Below are 18,549 nucleotides of genomic sequence, written 5' to 3' on the forward strand. Positions count from 1 at the left end.
ACTATATATTGAGTTTCTGAGTCTCAGTGTGCTGTTTATAAAAGAGTGATTATTGAACAGAACTTAGAAAGTTATTGTGAAAAAAGAGAAGCTTGTTTTTAAAGTTCTTTGAAATACAAGTGTTAGCTTTTCTATAGGCAGTCATCTAACAGTGCCTGGACCTAGAGAGTAAATTTTATGACATTTATGGGGGGGAAAAAATCGTTCCTGTGAAGGGCACACCAACTACAGAGAACTCTTTATTTATACACCCTTTAGATTTTATGAAGATAAGTTTTAATTTCAAAAGACTTCCTTCTATTTATATATGGTCATTTATCCAACCCATTATTAGTGTTCAAAGAGTGTTTTCTCACTTTAATATTAATCTAGGAGAAAAATACCACACAAGGTAAATCATTTAATGTTTTGCAAAATTCTGCCTAAATGTTTCTGACCTTTTAGTTGTTTTGGATGATCTTCATTACATTCTCTTCCAGTAGAGTTGAAAACAAGCCCTGTTCACAGTGTCAGTATAAGGACTGATGCGTAGGAACCCAAGGACATTATGAATCAAGGAGAACCTCCAGCAGATACTTTCTTACTAAATTGTAGGAAGTCTGGAAGATTTGATAGGTTATCATAATGGTCTTAGGTGAAGTTCCTTATAATGTGTCTAGGGGCCTAGGACTGGTTTTCTTTGTGGTATACTTTGTGCTATCACATCTGAGTAGATTATTTTTTATAGAAGTATAGAGTTGGCTATTTTTGATACTGTAAATGTATAGCATGTTCACTCCCATTAAAGCTGAGTGATTTCAAGGTTTAGTAAATGTAATTCCACTGGAGGACTGTAGTAATAATAAGATGCTTGTAAGACGCTTTTGATTTAGGCATTCTGATTAATATTGTTGCATGTTGTTTCAAAAGCATAGCTATGCCCCTATTTTTTCTCTTTTTCACAGTTCTCGTCTCTCCCACCTGTCCGGGTGGTCTTTGCAGTGACTATGGAAGGCAGTGCTCGGAAAGTGATCACTGTCCGCTCAGCCCTCATTGTAAGGAACAAACTTGAGACACCAATGGAGCTAAGACTGGACAGCCCATCAGCTCCAGACAGTAAGTTCTGAGTGTCTAGAGCATAGTAAATGCTCAATAAACACTTGCTGGCCGTTGTCAGGGCCCTTTTTTCCCAGTGGGTATCTTCCCAAGCAGTCAGTGCATGTAGTCTGTCTTCCTTTTATGCTGAGCTGTGGTCCCTTTGGGGTGGAGGACCATCGCCTCACAGCGCTAACGCTTATTTCTGTGGCAGAGCCAGTGGTGCTTCCAGCTGTCATGCCAGGGGATTCCTTTGCTGTGCCTTTACACCTCACTTCTTGGCGGCTACAGGCTCGGCCCAAAGGATTGGGTGTTTTCTTCTGTAAGGCTCCCATTCACTGGACCAATGTAGTGAAGACCATGGAGGTTAGTAGCAGCAAACGAGAGTGCCACTCTATGGACACGGAAAAAAGCCGATTCTTCAGGTATGCATGACCACTGCAATGGCATGTAAATATTGCCCACCCCCTTTTTTCCTTTCAGGTTGACTATATTAGCATTCTTTCTCTGATAGCCCTTAGTGACTCAATTGTGCTTATTTAAAACCCAAAAGTTTTTATTCCTTAAGTTCTTGTGTTAAGAGTTCATAAGATATACATGTAGAAATTGCTGAAGTGGTGAATAGTTTGAGAGGTTTTTCATCACGATAAAAATTAAAAAAAAAGGTCATAAGAACTCAAGGGTTAACCCTTGACAGGGGTGGGGAGGTTGCTTATTATCTAATATTTATGGAGAAATAAGCAACAACCATACTACTCACACTACAAGATTAGAAATGTGTATGTACGCATGAGCGTAAAGAGAGAACATGTAGGGAGGAAAAAAAACAAAAAACCACCAGGTCCCTTTCCTAAATTGGGAATCAAAATTTGGGTTTGAGAATTTTTGAATAAGACATTTCAAAGGAATTTGGATGAAGGTTCATGTACCTAGTATTGTAACCATCAGACCCCTGTTTTGCCCTTCTGAAGAGTACATGTCATATGTTGCTAGATTCCATGTTGAAAAAATTACTGGATTGCTATTGCTAGATCTTTCTAAACTTAGGTTGTAAGTCTAGTTTAGGTTCTAAGATTAGTGATTATGTGCTTTAGTTTTCTTTATAATGAAGATAGGCATTTCGTTTAAACTTACAGAAGAAGTACAAGAATAGTATAAAGAAATCTAGTAGACCCCCTAGTCAGCTTCGCCAACTGTTAACAGACTAAAGGGGGAAATAGATAAATACACAGCTCTTGTTGGAGATTTAAATATTTCCCTCTTGGTAATTTATAGAGGGGGAAAAAAATTCATAAAGGTCTAAAAGATTTAAAAAATACTGTCAGTCAACTTGTCCTGATTGGCTTTTGTAGAACTCTTCACTCAACAACTGAAATAAGATATTACTATAAGAAAACTACGGACCTGTATCCCCCATGAAGAGAAATGCAAAAATCATTAACAGAATACTAGCAGATAAAATCCAGTATGTGGGGTTTATCTCAGGAAAGTAAGGTTAACTTAATATTTGAAAATCAGTAAATGTAATTCACCATATCAACAAACTAAAAGTGAAAAAACATGATAAGATCATCTCAGTAAATGCAGAAAAGGCATTTGACAGAAATCAGCACTCATTCATGATGATGCTCAGCCAATTAGGAATTGAAGGGAACTTTTTGTTCTACTAAAAAAAGACATATGAAAAACCTACAGGTAGACATCATACTTAATGGTGAAACATTTTGCTCTTTTCCCTTACGATCAGAAACATGACACTCTATTCAACATCACAGTAGTAGTCCTAGCCATTGCAATGAGGCAAAAAAAGATAAATTAGAAAGCGTAAAGATCTGAAAAGAAGTAAGGCTGCTATTTGCAAATGACACAATTGTGTATGTAGAAAATACCATGGGATGTGTAAGAAAATTACTAGACCTAGGAAATGATTTTGTCAAGATTTCAGGGTTCAAGGTCTATATACAGAAATGAATTATATTATTCTAGCCACCGGAAAATGCGATTTTGAAAAAATATCATTTGCAATAGAATCACAACACATTAAATACCCAGGAATCAATCTAATGAGTGATGCCTTCTGTGCTAAAAATTACAAAACTTTGCTGAGAGAAATTAAGGAAGACCTAAATAAATGAAAAGACATGCCAAGTTCATGGATTAGAAGACTCAATATTGTTAAGATTTCCATTCTCACTAAATTGATCTACAATACAACACAATCCCTGTCAAAATTCCAGTCGGCTGTTTTGAAAAAATAGACAAGCTAATTCTAAAATTTATATGGTAGTGCAGAGGATCTGGATAAAGCATTCAATGACATCTTGAAAAAGAACAGTTGGGGGATGTACACAGCCTGGTTTTGTGGCTTACTATAAAGCCACAATAATTTAAGACAGTGGGTTATTGGCATAAAGATAGAAATATAGATCAATGGAAAAGTAAAAAGAATTCAGAAATGGGCACATACATATATGGTGACTTGATTTTCAACCGAGGTGTCAAGTCAGTCTAATGGGGGGAAGGAAGTTGACCAAGCAGATATTGCTGGAACAACTGGATATACATATGGAAAAAAGAAGCAGCCCTGGTGGTGCAACAGTGAACGCTTAGCTGCTAATTGAAAGATTGGCAATTCTGACTCACCTAGCGGCTCCATGGAAAGAAGCCTTGGCTATCTGCTTCTGTAAAAATTACAGCCTAGAAAACCCCATGGGGCATTCTGCTTTGTCACATGGGGTCACTATGAGTTAGAGTCAGCTTGATGGCACCTAACAACAACAACAACAGCATGGAAAAAATGAACCTCAACCTCTATCTCACTTACTAAATAAAAATTAATTAGGGCCATAGACGTAAGTGTAAAACTCAGAATTGTAAAGCTTTAGAAGAAACAAAGCAAAATGTCCTTATGGCCTTGGGATAGGCAAAGATTTCTTACATGGGCAACACTAAACATCAAAGAGAAACTTGATAATTTGGACTTTGTTAAAGTCAAAATTTTGGTTCATCAGAAGACACCAATAAGAAAATGAATAGACAAGCCTCAGAATTAGGAAAATAATTCAAAATTTCTGTATAATATATGACCCAGCCAACCTACTGCCATTGAGTCGATTCCAACTCATAGTAACCCCATAGGATTCCTGAGGCCATAAATCTTTATGGAAGGAGACTGCCACATCTTACTCCCGTGGAGCCGATGGTGGTTTTGAACCACCGACCTTTCAGTTAGCAGTCAGCCATCACCAGGGCTCCTAGAATATATGAAAGATTCCTAAAAATCAACAATTAAAAGTTAAACAACCTGATAAAAAGAATAGGCAAAAAATTTGAATTGACAGTTCACAGAGGAAGATACACAGATGGTCAGTCAAAAAAAAAAGATGTTCAGCATCATTAATTATCAGGGAAATGCAAATCAGAACCACAGTGAGTAGCCTTTTACTCTCAGTAAAATGGCTAAAATAAAAAAGACAACATCAAATGTTGACAAGGATATGGAGCAACTGGACCTCTTGTACAGTAGCTGGTAGGAATGTAAAATGTTACAACCACTTTGGAGAAACGTTTGGTGGTTTCTTATAAAAGTTCGGAACACATCTGCCTGTGACCCAGCAGTTTCACTCCCAGGTATTTACCTAAGAGAAATGAAGGTATATGTCCACAAAAATACTTGTGCAAGAATGTTCATGTTAGTCCTAAACTGGAAACAACCCAAATGACTATCAGCAGGATGACAGATAAATTAAAAATTGTATATTCCTAAAATGGTATACTAGTAAAAAGGCAATGAAAAAGAATGAACTGCTGATGCAATGAAGTTTTTTTAAAAATAATTTATTTTATATTTGTTATTGTTGGGAATATATATAGCAGAACATATACCAATTCAACAATTTCTACGACATTGATTACATTCTTTGAATTGTATAACCATTCTCACCCTCTTTTTCCAAGTTGTTACTCCTCTGTTAACATAAACACACTGCCCTCTAGATTTCCTATCTATGAGTTGCTGTTGTCAATTTGATCTACTAGGTTGTGCCATCCAGTTGGTTCCAACTCATAGCGATGCTATGTACAACAGAATGAAACATTGCCTGGTCCTGTGCCATCCTTGCAATCATTGTTATGTTTGATCCCATTGTTGCAGCCATTGTTTCAATCAGTCCATCTCGTTGAGGATCTTCCTCTTTTTTGCTGATCCTCTGCTTTACCAAGCACTATGTCCTTCTCCAAGGACTAGTCCCTCCTGATAACATGTCCAAAGTACGTGAGACAAAGTCTCACCATCCTCACTTCCAAGGAGCACTCTGGGTATGTTTCTTCCAAGACAGACTTGTTGGTTTTTCTGGCAGTCTGTGGTATATTCAGTATTCTTTGCCAAAACCATAATTCAAAGGCATCAATTCTTCTTTGATCTTCCCTATTGTCTAGCTTTCACATATGTATGAGGTAATTGAAAATACCATGTTTGATCCCCTATAAATAGATCTTAAAAGAGCACAATGTTCAAGGCATACATTCTTTACTAGTTAAGCTAAACTATTGTTTGGTTTTGAGAAGGCTTCAGGGGATATTTTTGGTTTAAGGTTTAAAGATTATCTCGGAGCAGTAGTTTCAGGGATTCATCTAGCCTCCATGGCACCAGAAATTCTGAATTCTATGAGAATTTGAAATTCTATTCTGCACTTTCCCCCTTTTGATCAGGATTCTTCTATAGAATCTTTGATCAAAATGTTCAGTAATGGTAGCTGGGCACCATCCAGTTTTTCTGGTCTCATGGCAAAGAAGGCAGTTGTTCATGGAGGCAATTAGCCACACATTGCATATCCTTCTTCTCTTCCTGACTCTTGCTCTTCCTGTCTTGCTCCAGGTGAAGAGAGACCAATTGTAGTACATTGGATGGCAACAGTGAAGTTTTGATTCTCAAAACTTTATGTTAAGCAAAAGAAGCCAGATACAAAGAATAGTACATACTGCATATTCCATTTAGTTGCAGTTCAAGAACAGGAAAAACTAATCTATAGTGATAAATATCAGAAAGTGGTTGCTTGAATGATAGGAGAGGATATATATTATAAAGGGACTCAACGGAACTTTCTGGGGTAAAAGAAATACTGTATTATTTGTTTAGATGGTGGTTATAGGGGTGTATGTAATTGTTCAACAGAAAACTGAACATTTTAAATCTGTATACTTTATTGCATATTATGCCTCAATGAATACATTTGGATTAAAAATTACAAGTATCTTCCTGAATTATTGAACCATTTTGATGTTGTACTTTCTCATAGGCAGCTGAGGAGAAAAAAGTTCAAGTTTTTCACTCAAGCTGATGGTTTTCACACCATTTTGTCTTTCTTCATAGGTTTTGTGTGGCTATAAAGAAAGAGAATTATCCAGATTACATGCCCTCAAACATATTTTCTGATAGTGCAAAACAGATTTTCAGACAGCCCGGGCATACCATTTATCTCCTGCCAACTGTGGTAATCTGCAACTTGCTACCTTGTGAACTTGATTTTTATGTTAAAGGAATGCCAATTAATGGAACACTGAAACCTGGCAAAGAGGCAGCTCTCCACACAGCTGATACATCCCAGAACATTGAACTGGGTAAGAAATCAGTCAAGCCATTGTTTGTACTAATGCCGTGGAAATAACAACGAGTATTTCATAATTATTTCATAATGTGAATATTTTGTAAACATCTTGGAGAAATTTGGTATGTATATTTCAATACAGTAGCTAAAAGGAATTGATGCAATTAAAAAAAAAAAACTACGAAAATTGTGTAAAGACAAAACCAAGCAAATCCACAAGATTCACAGAGGAAGCACTCAGCAGAGTCTTTTTCTTATATTGCTTACTCATGTGACTATAGGGAAGTCATTTAACCTTTTTAAACTGTGCTTTTTCCTAGCTGTGTTGTTGTTGTTGTTAGTTGCTGTCGAGTAGATTCCGACTCAATGGCAACCCGATGTGTGTACAGTAGAACTGCCCTGTAGCGTTTTGGAAGCATGTTGGCAGGCCTGTCTTCCGAGGTGCCTCTAGGTGGGTTTGAACCACCAACCTTTCAGCTAGTAGTCGAGTGCTTAACTGTGCGCAATGAGCAAAATCATATGCCCTTTCTTCTCTTTTCATAGAAAGAAAAGCACCTACTAAGTAAGCATAAGCATACACTGTACTCTGGGCGTTATGCCAGGTATTTTCACGTACATGATCTTATGTAATCCTTACAGCAATAGGTATTTGTCCCATTTTACTGATGAAGAAACTGACATTTGGAATGTTTATGCGTGAAGTAATTTTCAGTTGTAAGGGTGAATAAAGTCAGGGTAGAGAATCATTATTATATTTGCAGCACTCAAAGCAGAGAGGTGCTTCTGGATTTGGCAGGAAGTAATTTTCTTAAAGACTTGTTGTTTTATGCTGTTGAGTCAACTCTCACTCGTAGCAACCCCATGTGACAGAGCAGAACTGCTTCCATAGGATTTTCTTGTCTGTATCATATTTTTACGCAAATAACACGCACCTTCTATGTTTGTTTGCCAACCTCTCCCTCCCCCCTCAAGGTATTTTAGTAGGTATGTTATGCTAATTTTTTTATAGCAACATGTAAAAAAAAAATTGGCTTGATAATCATAGCTATTATTGATAGCTTCCTTGGTGTCCCTATCTTCTAATTATGCGGCTTAGACTCCGTAGTGTGATTTCCAGGCCCTCTGGTTTGCTTCATATTTATTCTCACCCTAGCTAGAGGAGAATGGCTATTCTAATGAGTTTTGTTTTTTTTTTTTTAACCAGTTAGATATATAGTTAGTGGTTTTTCTAATAAGAAACTAAAGCCAATTTAGTTTGGCTGTGGGCTATTTTGAAAAAATAAGGTGAGGACCCAGAAAGATAATGACTATGTCTTCTCTAGGGGTATCACTGGAGAATTTCCCAGTCTGTAAAGAATTACTCATTCCACCTGGAACCCAAAACTATATGGTGAGAATGCGACTCTATGATATCAACCGGCGGCAGCTAAACCTCACCATCCGGATTGTGTGTCGAGCAGAAGGATCTTTAAAGATCTTCATTTCTGCTCCATATTGGCTGATTAACAAAACAGGTATGTACAGGGGCTGCTCAAGTAGACCTTTGGCGTTGGTTGTGGGAATTCAGATTTATTTGCCCAGCTAACTGAATGGAGCCAATGTAAATAGATTACTTCAGCAGTCCAAGCTGCTGAAACTTTCCTGCTTCCATAATAGGTGCTTAATCATGGTCAAAACTGTCCTTTTAGACAGTGAACTGAGCTCACTAAGTAAATTCAATTTTCACTATTCTCCCCCTTGACAATTTTTTTTTCCCCTTTTTACCATTTGCATCTGTCTTGGATAGAATGGATGGGATTGATGTAAACTTTTCCCTTCTTGCCTAAAGGGTTACCACTGATCTTCAGACAGGACAATGCAAAGACAGATGCTGCAGGCCAGTTTGAGGAACATGAGCTGGCCCGGAGCCTGAGCCCTCTCTTATTCTGCTATGCTGACAAAGAGCAGCCAAACCTGTGAGTGTGGTTATTTATGGGAAGGGGAAATAAGCTCCTAGGGAAGGGAAAAAATTAGCAAAGGCTATAGTATATCTGTGTAAGTAGAAATATACTGTAGATAACAATCCTAACTTGGCAGGGGAATAGAACCATGACCTAATGGGATTTTTTTCGGATCTAATTTCTGTGTTATTTGATATGGAAAATAAACCATTTGGTTGGTTTATAATGGAAGCAAACTAAGCTAGTTTTATTTTACATGTATTGAAGTAGTTCTCCTATTCATAACTCTGCCAACAAAGGGGAACCCACATGGTTCCCCTTCTCTTTTCTGCACAGTTTCTCTTTCCCTGTAAGCTTTAAGCACAGGCGGAGGAGCTAGCATGAGAGTGGAGACAGACTAGCCCTTTGGTAAACCCTGTCTCCATTAATCCAATCCAGATCATCTTGAATAAATTTTTAAAATCTATCCCTTTTACCCTTGAAGTAAAACGTGCCATTTCAAGATCTCAAAGCACTCATTGCGTGTTTAAATGTGGGGGAAAGTGAAAGTCGTGAGGGCTAGATAAACGTGTCCTTTTAAAGTGTGATTGGAGCAGTAATTCAGTTTTGTCCTTGATTTTCACTTTCTGCTTTCTGTAGGATTCTTCCGATTTTTAGCCCTAATCCAAAGATAAACGGGCATCTCTGGTAATGCTAAAATGCCATACCTAGCTTTATGCTGAAAGCTTAAAAGGAAAAGTTACAGAGTATCCCACATCAGTGGGTACGGATATATTTGCCAGGGAGGCTAGAATCTAGCTCGGTGCTGGAGTCCAGAGAGAGGATCAACTGGGGTGCTGGACACGGTAGGAGAGATAGACAGCCATTTGACATGTTCAGCAAGCTCAGTCTCACTTTTTTCCTGAAAGGATTTTGAAATTTTTAGGTTTTGGATTTCACGTTTGGAACACAGTTTGGTTTATCCATGGAGTTCACAGTTTCCAAAGCATTTCTATATAGACCATCTCATTTGATTTTCCTAGTATCCCAATGGATTAGGCAGGGCAGGAAATATTGTTATATTTTAAGATGAGGAAACTGAGGCTCAGAGAGAGTTACCTGCCCAAGATTACCTTGCTTGTTAGTGGTAGAGCTGGATCACACATTTAGAATTACGTTCCCAAAATCTGTGACAAGACACTGGTGAGCTTAACAGTGCCTTGCCGTTCTAACGGTCCTAGTCCTTAGAAGTCACAGACCATTAGCTGCCTCTTCTGTGCACCCTTTTCTTCTGCTGCTTTCATGATTTCTTGAAACACCCGAGTCAGGAAAATATCAGTTTGGTTTGAATCTTTGTTTTGGGGGGAGGATAACAGAAATTATTGTAATTTCCCATGTTCTTATGCTCATAGAGTCGTAGTGTTTTCTCCTAATGTCTTTAGTTGTAGATGTTAATACATTTCATGCTGTTGTTCTGTGGCTACCTCTAAGACCACTCTTGCTCTGTTTGGGGATCACCTGAGAGTAAGAAAGAGTGTCAATATTAGAGCTCCAATTTTGGGTGATAGCTACATTTTTGTGTCCTGGTTATACTAGGTTAGATATGACTTTCTTATGGATGAATCTATACCTCTTTGCTTTTCTGCCCCACAGCTGCACGATGAGAATCGGAAGGGGGATTCATCCCGAAGGCATGCCAGGCTGGTGTCAGGGCTTCTCACTGGATGGTGGTAGTGGTGTCCGAGCTTTGAAAGTCATCCAGCAAGGAAATCGCCCGGGGCTGATCTATAACATCGGTGGGTTATGTTTGGGGCAGGGGGAGATTCAAAACCATTAGCTAATGACCTCAGGCTTGGAGGAATCAGCTGGCCATACGTTTTGGCCTGGCTACAAGTACTGCGTTTCTCATTTGGCATTGGGTCAGGTGTCTGTTATTTGAATGCTAGATTGAAGTCAACGCAGATCTGTTCTCCTAGGGATCTAAAAACCAAAACCAAACCCACTGCCGTCGAGTTGAATCCGACTCATAGCGACCCTATAGGACAGAGTAGAACTGCCCCACAGAGTTTCCAAGGAGCACCTGGCAGATTCAAACTGCCGACCTCTTGGTTGGCAGCCGTAGCACTTAACCACTACGCCGCCAGGGTTTCTAGGGATCTACAGAGACACCTAAATACTGCCCTTTTGAGGTCCGGGGCTCTGTTTAATTTCAAACTCGCCTGTGTTAGGGAAGTATCAGTTTGGCTTGAATCTTTGGTGTTCAGGGGAATAATAGGAGCACTTAGAATGCTTTTCATCTTCTAGGCATTTCCCACGCATTCACTAAACCTTGCAAACCCTAAGAGGGTAAGAAGCATTGTTCTCCTTGAAACTGAAGCAGAGGTTAAGTGACTTGCCAAGATGCAAAGGGGACGTCTGGGTTAGAAATAGGATTGGCATTTGAGGCTAAAAATACAATAAAATGCACTTGGTGGTTAAAGTAAATGGAAGCCCCCAAATTATTTTAGCTCTTGAGGGTAGGAAGAATGAAGAGGGGAGGGTACCGACCCCACATACCTTATAGCCATCTGAGGACACTCAAAAGATTTTTTGAAGGATTAAGATTAATTTGATTTAAATGTGCCTCCATCCCTGCGTGGTGCAAATGATTAAGTGGCTCGACTACTAGCTGAACCCACCCAAAGGCACCTCAGAAGGCAGGTCTGGTGTTCTGCTTCCAAAAGGTCATCACTTTGAAAACCCTATGGAGCAGTTCTTCTCTGCACATATGGGGTCGCCATAAGTCAGAATTGACTCCATAGCAACTAAGGACAATAAACAACAGGTTTAAAATGTTAGCAATGCATCCTTCTTTTGGTATATAATTTCCAAGGATCTCAAAGCACTGGATAGTCTTGAGCTTTGGAATGCTATTTACACGTGAGTGTCCAGTAGAACTTTCTATGATGATGGAAATGTTCCACAGGCATGCACCGCATAGCATAAAATTCGGGCAACAACCGACTGCATATAGGTCTGTTTTGTCCCATAAGATTGTAAAAAAGTTCAGAAATCTCATTACGGGTCTTTGCTAAGTACTGTAGATCCTATCTTTGACTCTCACTAGCTCTCCAGGTCCCTTGTCAGCCTGGCCCTGAGGCAGCAGGGGGAAGAGGTCCTGGTGCCCATCTGCAGCTGCCTATCCCACCACGCTTACCTCAGGCAGGGACTACCAGAGCTGCTGAGGGGGATGCCCAGCGAGGCCATTGCCCTACTCAGCCAGGGTGCCACCCAAGACCGTGGCACCTCAGTGGTAGTGGCAGCCTCTGAATGGTCCAGTGGTCTGGGCTGTGGTGGTGGTGAGACGGAGGGGCAGGAAAGGCGGCTGAGGGAGGAGACTGAAGGGGAGGGGAGGGTGGGGCTGCCAAAGCCAGACAGGGAGGAAGGAAGAGAAGGGAGCCAGCGGTGCACCTGGAAGGCTGCAGGCTGGACAGCGAGTATGTGCCAGGCTGGGCTGAGCCGAGCATGACTCTTGGAGATCCACCGTGACCATGCAGGACCTGCAGCAGTAGACTCAGTTTTCCTGCAGTCCCTAGGCGCAGGGACGGTGGCATGGTCCTGGCCCTGCTTGGTGACTGCCCTCTGCCCCTCTCTCCTGTACATAATGTGGTGTTTGCACAACATCTGAATAACATCATGTCCTATTTCACAGGACATATTGTGGATGTTAAGCAATGCATACCTATATTTTGCAATGTCCAGTGTGGCAATGTGACTACTGAACACTTGAAATGTGATTAGTGCGACTGAGGAGCTTAATTTTCCATTTAATTTTAGTTAACTTATATTTAAATAGCCATATACATCTGCTGGCTACTGTATTGAACAGCGCAGATATAGAATCATGTTATAGAAGGAAAAACTGACATGGTAACATTTAGATATTTATCCTGGATCCCATGGGGAGTCAGTATATGTTGAAGTGTTTGAGGATTTATTAGTAAAAGAGTCTTTTGCAAATATAGTTTTCAGATTTTTTTTTAAATGAATTTGTATTCATTCTCCTTTGACATGGAACCCGTCTTAAAGTTGACATTACAGTTTTTAAAAGAAGAAGTAAGCTTTATTTAATTCTCCAGCTGAGGATAGTTTTCTTTATTTTTCTCACTTTTGTTTTCTCCACCCCTTGAGCAGGCAAAAGCTGCCTCATGCTGAGTTTAGCTTTCTCCTAGGGTATCTTGCCCCTGATAGGTTCCAAAGCAAGCCACCATAGGTTGGCTGAAATTAGGTTGGAGCTATAGTTGGGACAAATTCAGGGGATATGAGTTGGAATCGACTTGACGGCAATGGGTTTGGTTTGGTTTTATGGTGCTTGCTCCTTTTTTAGCACCTGGCACTAAGGAACTGCAGAATTTTTGCAGAGGCAAATTGAGCAGTCCAATCAGAAATGCACAGTGATGGCACATATAAACACATATGTGCAAGGAACATGCATTAAAGCTTATAGCCTTTGTCTTTAGGGGCAAGAGTATGATTTGAATTTTCTTATACCACCAAAGAATGGAGTAGAGGGAGTGGGCTAAGACAGGACTTTATAATTCTTAAGGATTATGAGATCTTGGCATGTATTATCAAGGGAACTTATGATATCTCTTATTTGAAAGTTTTGAGGGATTGGACAGATAACCTGGCTCCCTACAGTAATGTTTAAAGCACAGTCCCAAACTGAAAAGCCAGGGAGGGGCTTGCCGGTGAGCCTCCCATGTACCTCCAAAAACAGGGATTTAGTACATCTTATGAGCTGTTGATTTGTTGACTTGCTTGCTTTGGACACGTCTGGAAGGATCAGTTGATAGAGGAGGAGGGAATGTTTGGTGAAGGACAGGTCCAGCAAGGTTGAGGGAGACCCTCAACGAGATGGATTGGTACAGTAGCTGCAACGATGGACTCTTGAGCATGCTGGCGATTGTGAGGTTTTACTGGGGCAATCTACGGTGAAGAAGGAAACAAACAAAACCCGCACCTTTTTTAGAAACTTGAGTGTGTCTGTACCGTTCTAGGATACTGTAGACTTTTTTTGTGATATCAAATTGAACACATCCTTTGCAGGCAGACTTGTATTGGGATCAGGTAACTATGGTGGTCTGTTTCTGACCCTTAATGCTTTTCTGTATATCACAGAAAGAAAAGTGATCGGGTCTAGCTCCTTATCCCAGTGTAACATAGCGTGTCTTAGATAAGGAGCTTCAGAGATTTTTTTGTTTTTGTGAATTGTTCCGCCTTTTAAGTATTTTTTTTTTAGGCTTATATTTAAAGAAAAATCACACTTTTCAAACTCGTACAAGTGAGTTATGGAGTTAACAGATTGAAATATTTGTAATTGGGGTTATATTGGGAAGTTTAAGACACATAATTGTCATATTCTGATGTGGAGTCTTCTATTTTAATTGCTCTCTTGCTAACTTATTGACTGCTGAGTATGGTCTTTGTATATATCCCTTCATGATATAAGTAAGTTGCAGGAGGATGCTGGCTCTTGAGTCGGGCTGCCTGGGTTTGAATCCCAGCTATGCCACCTACTAGCTATGTGACCTAGGGCAAGTTACTTAGCTTTTCATGCCTTAGTTTCCTCATCTATAAAATGGAGATAATTAAAATACCTAACTCTATAAGGTTGTTACGAAGATTAAATATGAAGCCTTTGGTAGACGTCCTGGCAGATATTAAGAGCCCAATAAATATTATTATAGTTATAATTCTTTTCATAGTTTCTACTATAAATATTTTTTTATCGTTGTATAATCAGCGCTCGACCCAGTGCCTTGTGTATATAGTCACTGTATTTATTGTCTGAATGAATGAATGGTTGATTTCACTGAGTTTTGTATTTTTTCACATTACCGTCATCAGAGTTTTTAAGATACATCAGTGCTATTTCACGTTTTCTTTATTTGTGACCTGGTGGTTTGAGATTTCCTTTTGATTATAACCTTCTTTCCTTGGTATGTGTTTTGTTTGTTATTTTTTTTTCCAGTACATGGTAGATGCTGAAAACATTTATTTTGTGCATGAATGAATCCTAGAATATTTAGCATTTTGTTTAAGTTTCATTCTTTGGCAGTAGGTTAAAAGGAAATACTAGAGAAGAGTCAGTTGAGTTCAGGACAATGCAGTATCCAATTATGTAACCTGAAAATTCCACGCTGTCCTCAAAAAGGGCAAGTTCTCTAGGGCGGAATTTTATGTCCCAAGCACAAACAGAAATGTATCATGTAAAACTGTCTTAGTAGTCAGCTTCATAGGTGGAAGCCAGAAATATCTGTGACTGAATGTCTGTATACTTTAATTGCTATTATAATGGTACATACTGATGTATCTTAAAAACTCTGATGACGGTAATGTGAAAAAATACAAAACTCAGTGAAATCAACCATTCATTCATTCAGACAATAAATACAGTGACTATATACACAAGGCACTGGGTCGAGCGCTGATTGTACAACGATATTGCCACTGAGACTTCTAGACCAAAATGGGAATAAGGAATAATACTTTGAGTGGAATTGCTGTTTTCATTCTGCTCTTGGGAGGTGTGATATCCTCTCTGGGTGATATAATTGTTCTCTCAGAGAAACCAAATAATTGTGGAGGCTATTTATTTTTGTCAGACCATGAATTTTCTTTCTTCTGATTAATTCATGCAAGTGGTTCTTGTTATTCACAGGTATCGATGTCAAGAAAGGCCGTGGTCGATATATTGACACCTGTATGGTCATCTTTGCCCCCCGTTACCTGTTAGATAATAAATCATCTCACAAGCTTGCATTTGCACAGAGAGAATTTGCCAGGGGACAGGTAAGCAGTTTGCTTTTGAAGAATGATTAGTCCTTATTTAATAGCATAGTGAGTTTTAGTGTCACGGCTTATCTCCCCATCAAGACTGTTCCGTGATGGGAATAACCATTTTGTGCCCTTGGTACTCCAGGTAGCTTTTGGTACAGGGCAAGGCTCAGAGTCGGTACTTGCTATCTTGACTTGACTTGTTGACTAAAGCCAGTGATCCTGTGTGTTTTAGGGAACAGCGAATCCCGAAGGTTACATTTCCACCCTTCCTGGTTCCAGTGTGGTGTTCCACTGGCCTCGGAATGACTATGATCAACTATTATGTGTTAGATTGATGGATATTCCCAATTGTATTTGGTCTGGAGGCTTTGAAGTCAATAAGAATAATTCCTTCCATATCAACATGAGGTAAGTTCAGAGACTGTATTTAGACCAAAAATAGCCTTGTTCGAGGTGTAGCGAAGCTTACAGACTAAGACATTAGGAAGAAAGGCCTGGCAATCTCCTTCTGAAAATTAGCCAGTGAAAACCTTATGGATCACAACAGAACTTAGTCCGACTTGCTTGCTTTGAACACATCGTCTGGAGGGATCAACTACTAGAGGAGGAGGTGATGTTTGGTGAAGTAGAGGGCCAGCAAGGGCAAGGGAGACCCTCAGTGAGATGGATTGGCACAGTAGTTGCAATGACAGACTCTTGAATATGCTGATGATTGTGAAGATGACATAGGACCAGACAGTATATCGTTCTGTGTACATAAGGTTGCCATGAATCAGAGTCGACTTGATGGCAGCTAAATATCTTAAGTAGTGTAAATTGTAAACCATGCTGCTCTTCATGAAATGAGCATATATATTTCTGACTCAGACAAAGGAAACTTAAAAATTCCAGATAAGTTTGAGTGAGCATTTTGATGGAATGAGTTAAGGGGCTTGTTGACAGTTTGGACCATCGTGCGGGTTCCTGTGATCTGGCCTAAGAGGTTACAGGCTGAGGGGTTGAGATGTCAGTAGCACTGAGCTGGTGTAATGATTACCCACAATTCTGAAAATTTTGTCTGCATGTAGATGATAGCCGTGGTTCCCAATGTTTTTGTCTGTTCTTACACATTTATACAAACTCTTCTCTCATTTGATGTTGTTCCAGTAAGTTGTTTGGCTTCCTATGCCCAACCTAAACCTGTTGCTACCGAGTCTGTTCTGACTCATAGCAACCCTACCAAAACCTGTTGCCGTCAGGTCCATTCTGACTCATAGCGACCCTATAGGACAGAGTAGAACTGCCCCATAGAGTTTCCAAGGAGCAGCTGGTGGATTCGAACTGCTGACCTTTTGGTTAGCAGCCAAGCTCTTAACCACTGCGTCACCAGGGCGCCATCTTTTAACTAGATTTACCAATTTTTAACATTTTGCTACATTCTTTCTCCCTCCTTCCCTTTCTCTCATTGTCTTTCTCTTCACACGCACTTTTTTTTTTCTGAACCATTTGAAAATAAATTTTAATCATCACGATACTTGAGCCATAAAAACTTCGGCATTTGTCACCTAACAACAAGGATATTTTCCTAAATAAATATAATATCATTATAATATACTGAAGAAATTTACTATTGATCTAATGTTTTCTAATAAATATTCTTTTAAATTTTCCTTTATAGCAACCCTCCTCTGATCTAAGATCAGTCAAGGGTCATGAATTGTATTTGATGGCCATATCCTTGTCTCCCTTAACCTAGAATATTCCCACTTTTCTTTTCTTTTTTTTGGTGTTGATATTTTTTTAAGAGTCCAAGCTAGCTATCTTGTGGCATATTGCATTTTTGGAATTTTTCTGAAAGGTCTCTGTGTGTAGACTTGAATCAAATGTTTTTCGTAAGAATACTACCGTGTGATATTGTGTGTTTCCAATTGTGTCCCTTCAGGAGGCATGTCATGTCTGTTGGTCCCATTATTGGTGTTGCTAAGTTCAATCATCACTTGGTTAAGTTGGTGTCCACCAGTTTTCTGTATTGCAAAGTTGTCTTTTCTTCTTTGTAAATAAGAGTAATCCATTGGTGGGGTAATTTGAAATTGTGTGAATATCCTATTTCTTGAAAACCTTTTACCCAGTGTTTTGATGATCCTTGCCTGAATCAGTTGTTACACTGGTGGTTGCAGAATGGTGATTTCCTAATTCTCTAATCTCTTCTGTTTGTTCACTGATACTCTTCTGTATAGAAGAACTTTCCATTCCCTCCATGAATGTATATCAAAAATATGACTACATATTGGAACCTCCATTCCACAGAATTCTTTCTTACCTTCCTTCATCCTACAGTGAGAACCCTGGGTATCAACAACACCAATACAGTAGTCCCACTTTACCCACAGGGAATATATTCTGAGACCCCCAGTGGATGCCTGAAATTGCTTTTTCCTATACATACATACCTATGACAAAGTTTAATTTATAAATTAGTCATAGTGATAGAGTAACAGCAACAATAATACAGTAGAACAATTATAACAATATATTGTGGTAAAGATTGTGGGGATGGCGCAAGACTAGGCAGTGTTTCGTTCTGTTGTACATAGGGTGGCAGTGAGTCTGAGCCCACCTAACGGCACCTAACAACACCACCACCAAGTGTAATAAAAGTCACATGAATGTGGTTTCTCTCTCTCTCTCAAAAAATATCTTATTGTGCTAAGTGACTAATAGGCGGGTAGCATATACAGTGTGGATATGATGGACAAAGAGATGATTCACTTCCTGGGCGAGATGGAGCAGGACGGCACAAAATTTCATGCTACTCAGAATGGCGTGTAATTTAAAGCTTATGAATTGTTTATTTCTGGAATTTTCCATTTAATATTTTTGGACTGTGGTTGACCATGGGTAACTAAAACCTCGGAAAGCGAAACCGCAGATAAGGGGAGATTACTGTATTAGTTTGAAACATATGAAATTGCTCTTTTTCTAGGTCAGAAATAGTCAAGTATCAGCAATTTCATGTAGTTCAACCAGTATTTACTCATTTGCTGTATTGACAGAAGAATCAAAACCCAAACCAAACCCGCTGCCATCAAGTTTATTCCAACTCATAGTGACCCTACAAGACAGAGTAGAACTGCCCCATAGAGTTTCCA

General features: G+C 39.3%; 1 protein-coding gene across 6 annotated transcripts in view; it reads left to right on the top strand.

Annotated features, from left to right (window-relative positions):
* The window catches only part of VPS13D (vacuolar protein sorting 13 homolog D), a 273,685-nt gene that overhangs the window by 102,774 nt on the left and 152,362 nt on the right, over window positions 1-18,549 (top strand). For all 6 annotated transcript variants that reach the window (XM_049877954.1, XM_049877956.1, XM_049877957.1 and 3 more), the window contains 8 exons: window positions 945-1,095; window positions 1,289-1,499; window positions 6,446-6,693; window positions 8,003-8,194; window positions 8,509-8,635; window positions 10,253-10,395; window positions 15,303-15,433; window positions 15,654-15,829. In XM_049877954.1, the coding sequence (XP_049733911.1) occupies window positions 945-1,095; window positions 1,289-1,499; window positions 6,446-6,693; window positions 8,003-8,194; window positions 8,509-8,635; window positions 10,253-10,395; window positions 15,303-15,433; window positions 15,654-15,829 (1,379 nt within the window). The remainder of the gene's footprint in view (window positions 1-944; window positions 1,096-1,288; window positions 1,500-6,445; window positions 6,694-8,002; window positions 8,195-8,508; window positions 8,636-10,252; window positions 10,396-15,302; window positions 15,434-15,653; window positions 15,830-18,549) is intronic.

The sequence above is a fragment of the Elephas maximus genome, chromosome 3 (assembly GCF_024166365.1).
Source record: "Elephas maximus indicus isolate mEleMax1 chromosome 3, mEleMax1 primary haplotype, whole genome shotgun sequence".
Classification (NCBI taxonomy): domain Eukaryota; kingdom Metazoa; phylum Chordata; class Mammalia; order Proboscidea; family Elephantidae; genus Elephas; species Elephas maximus.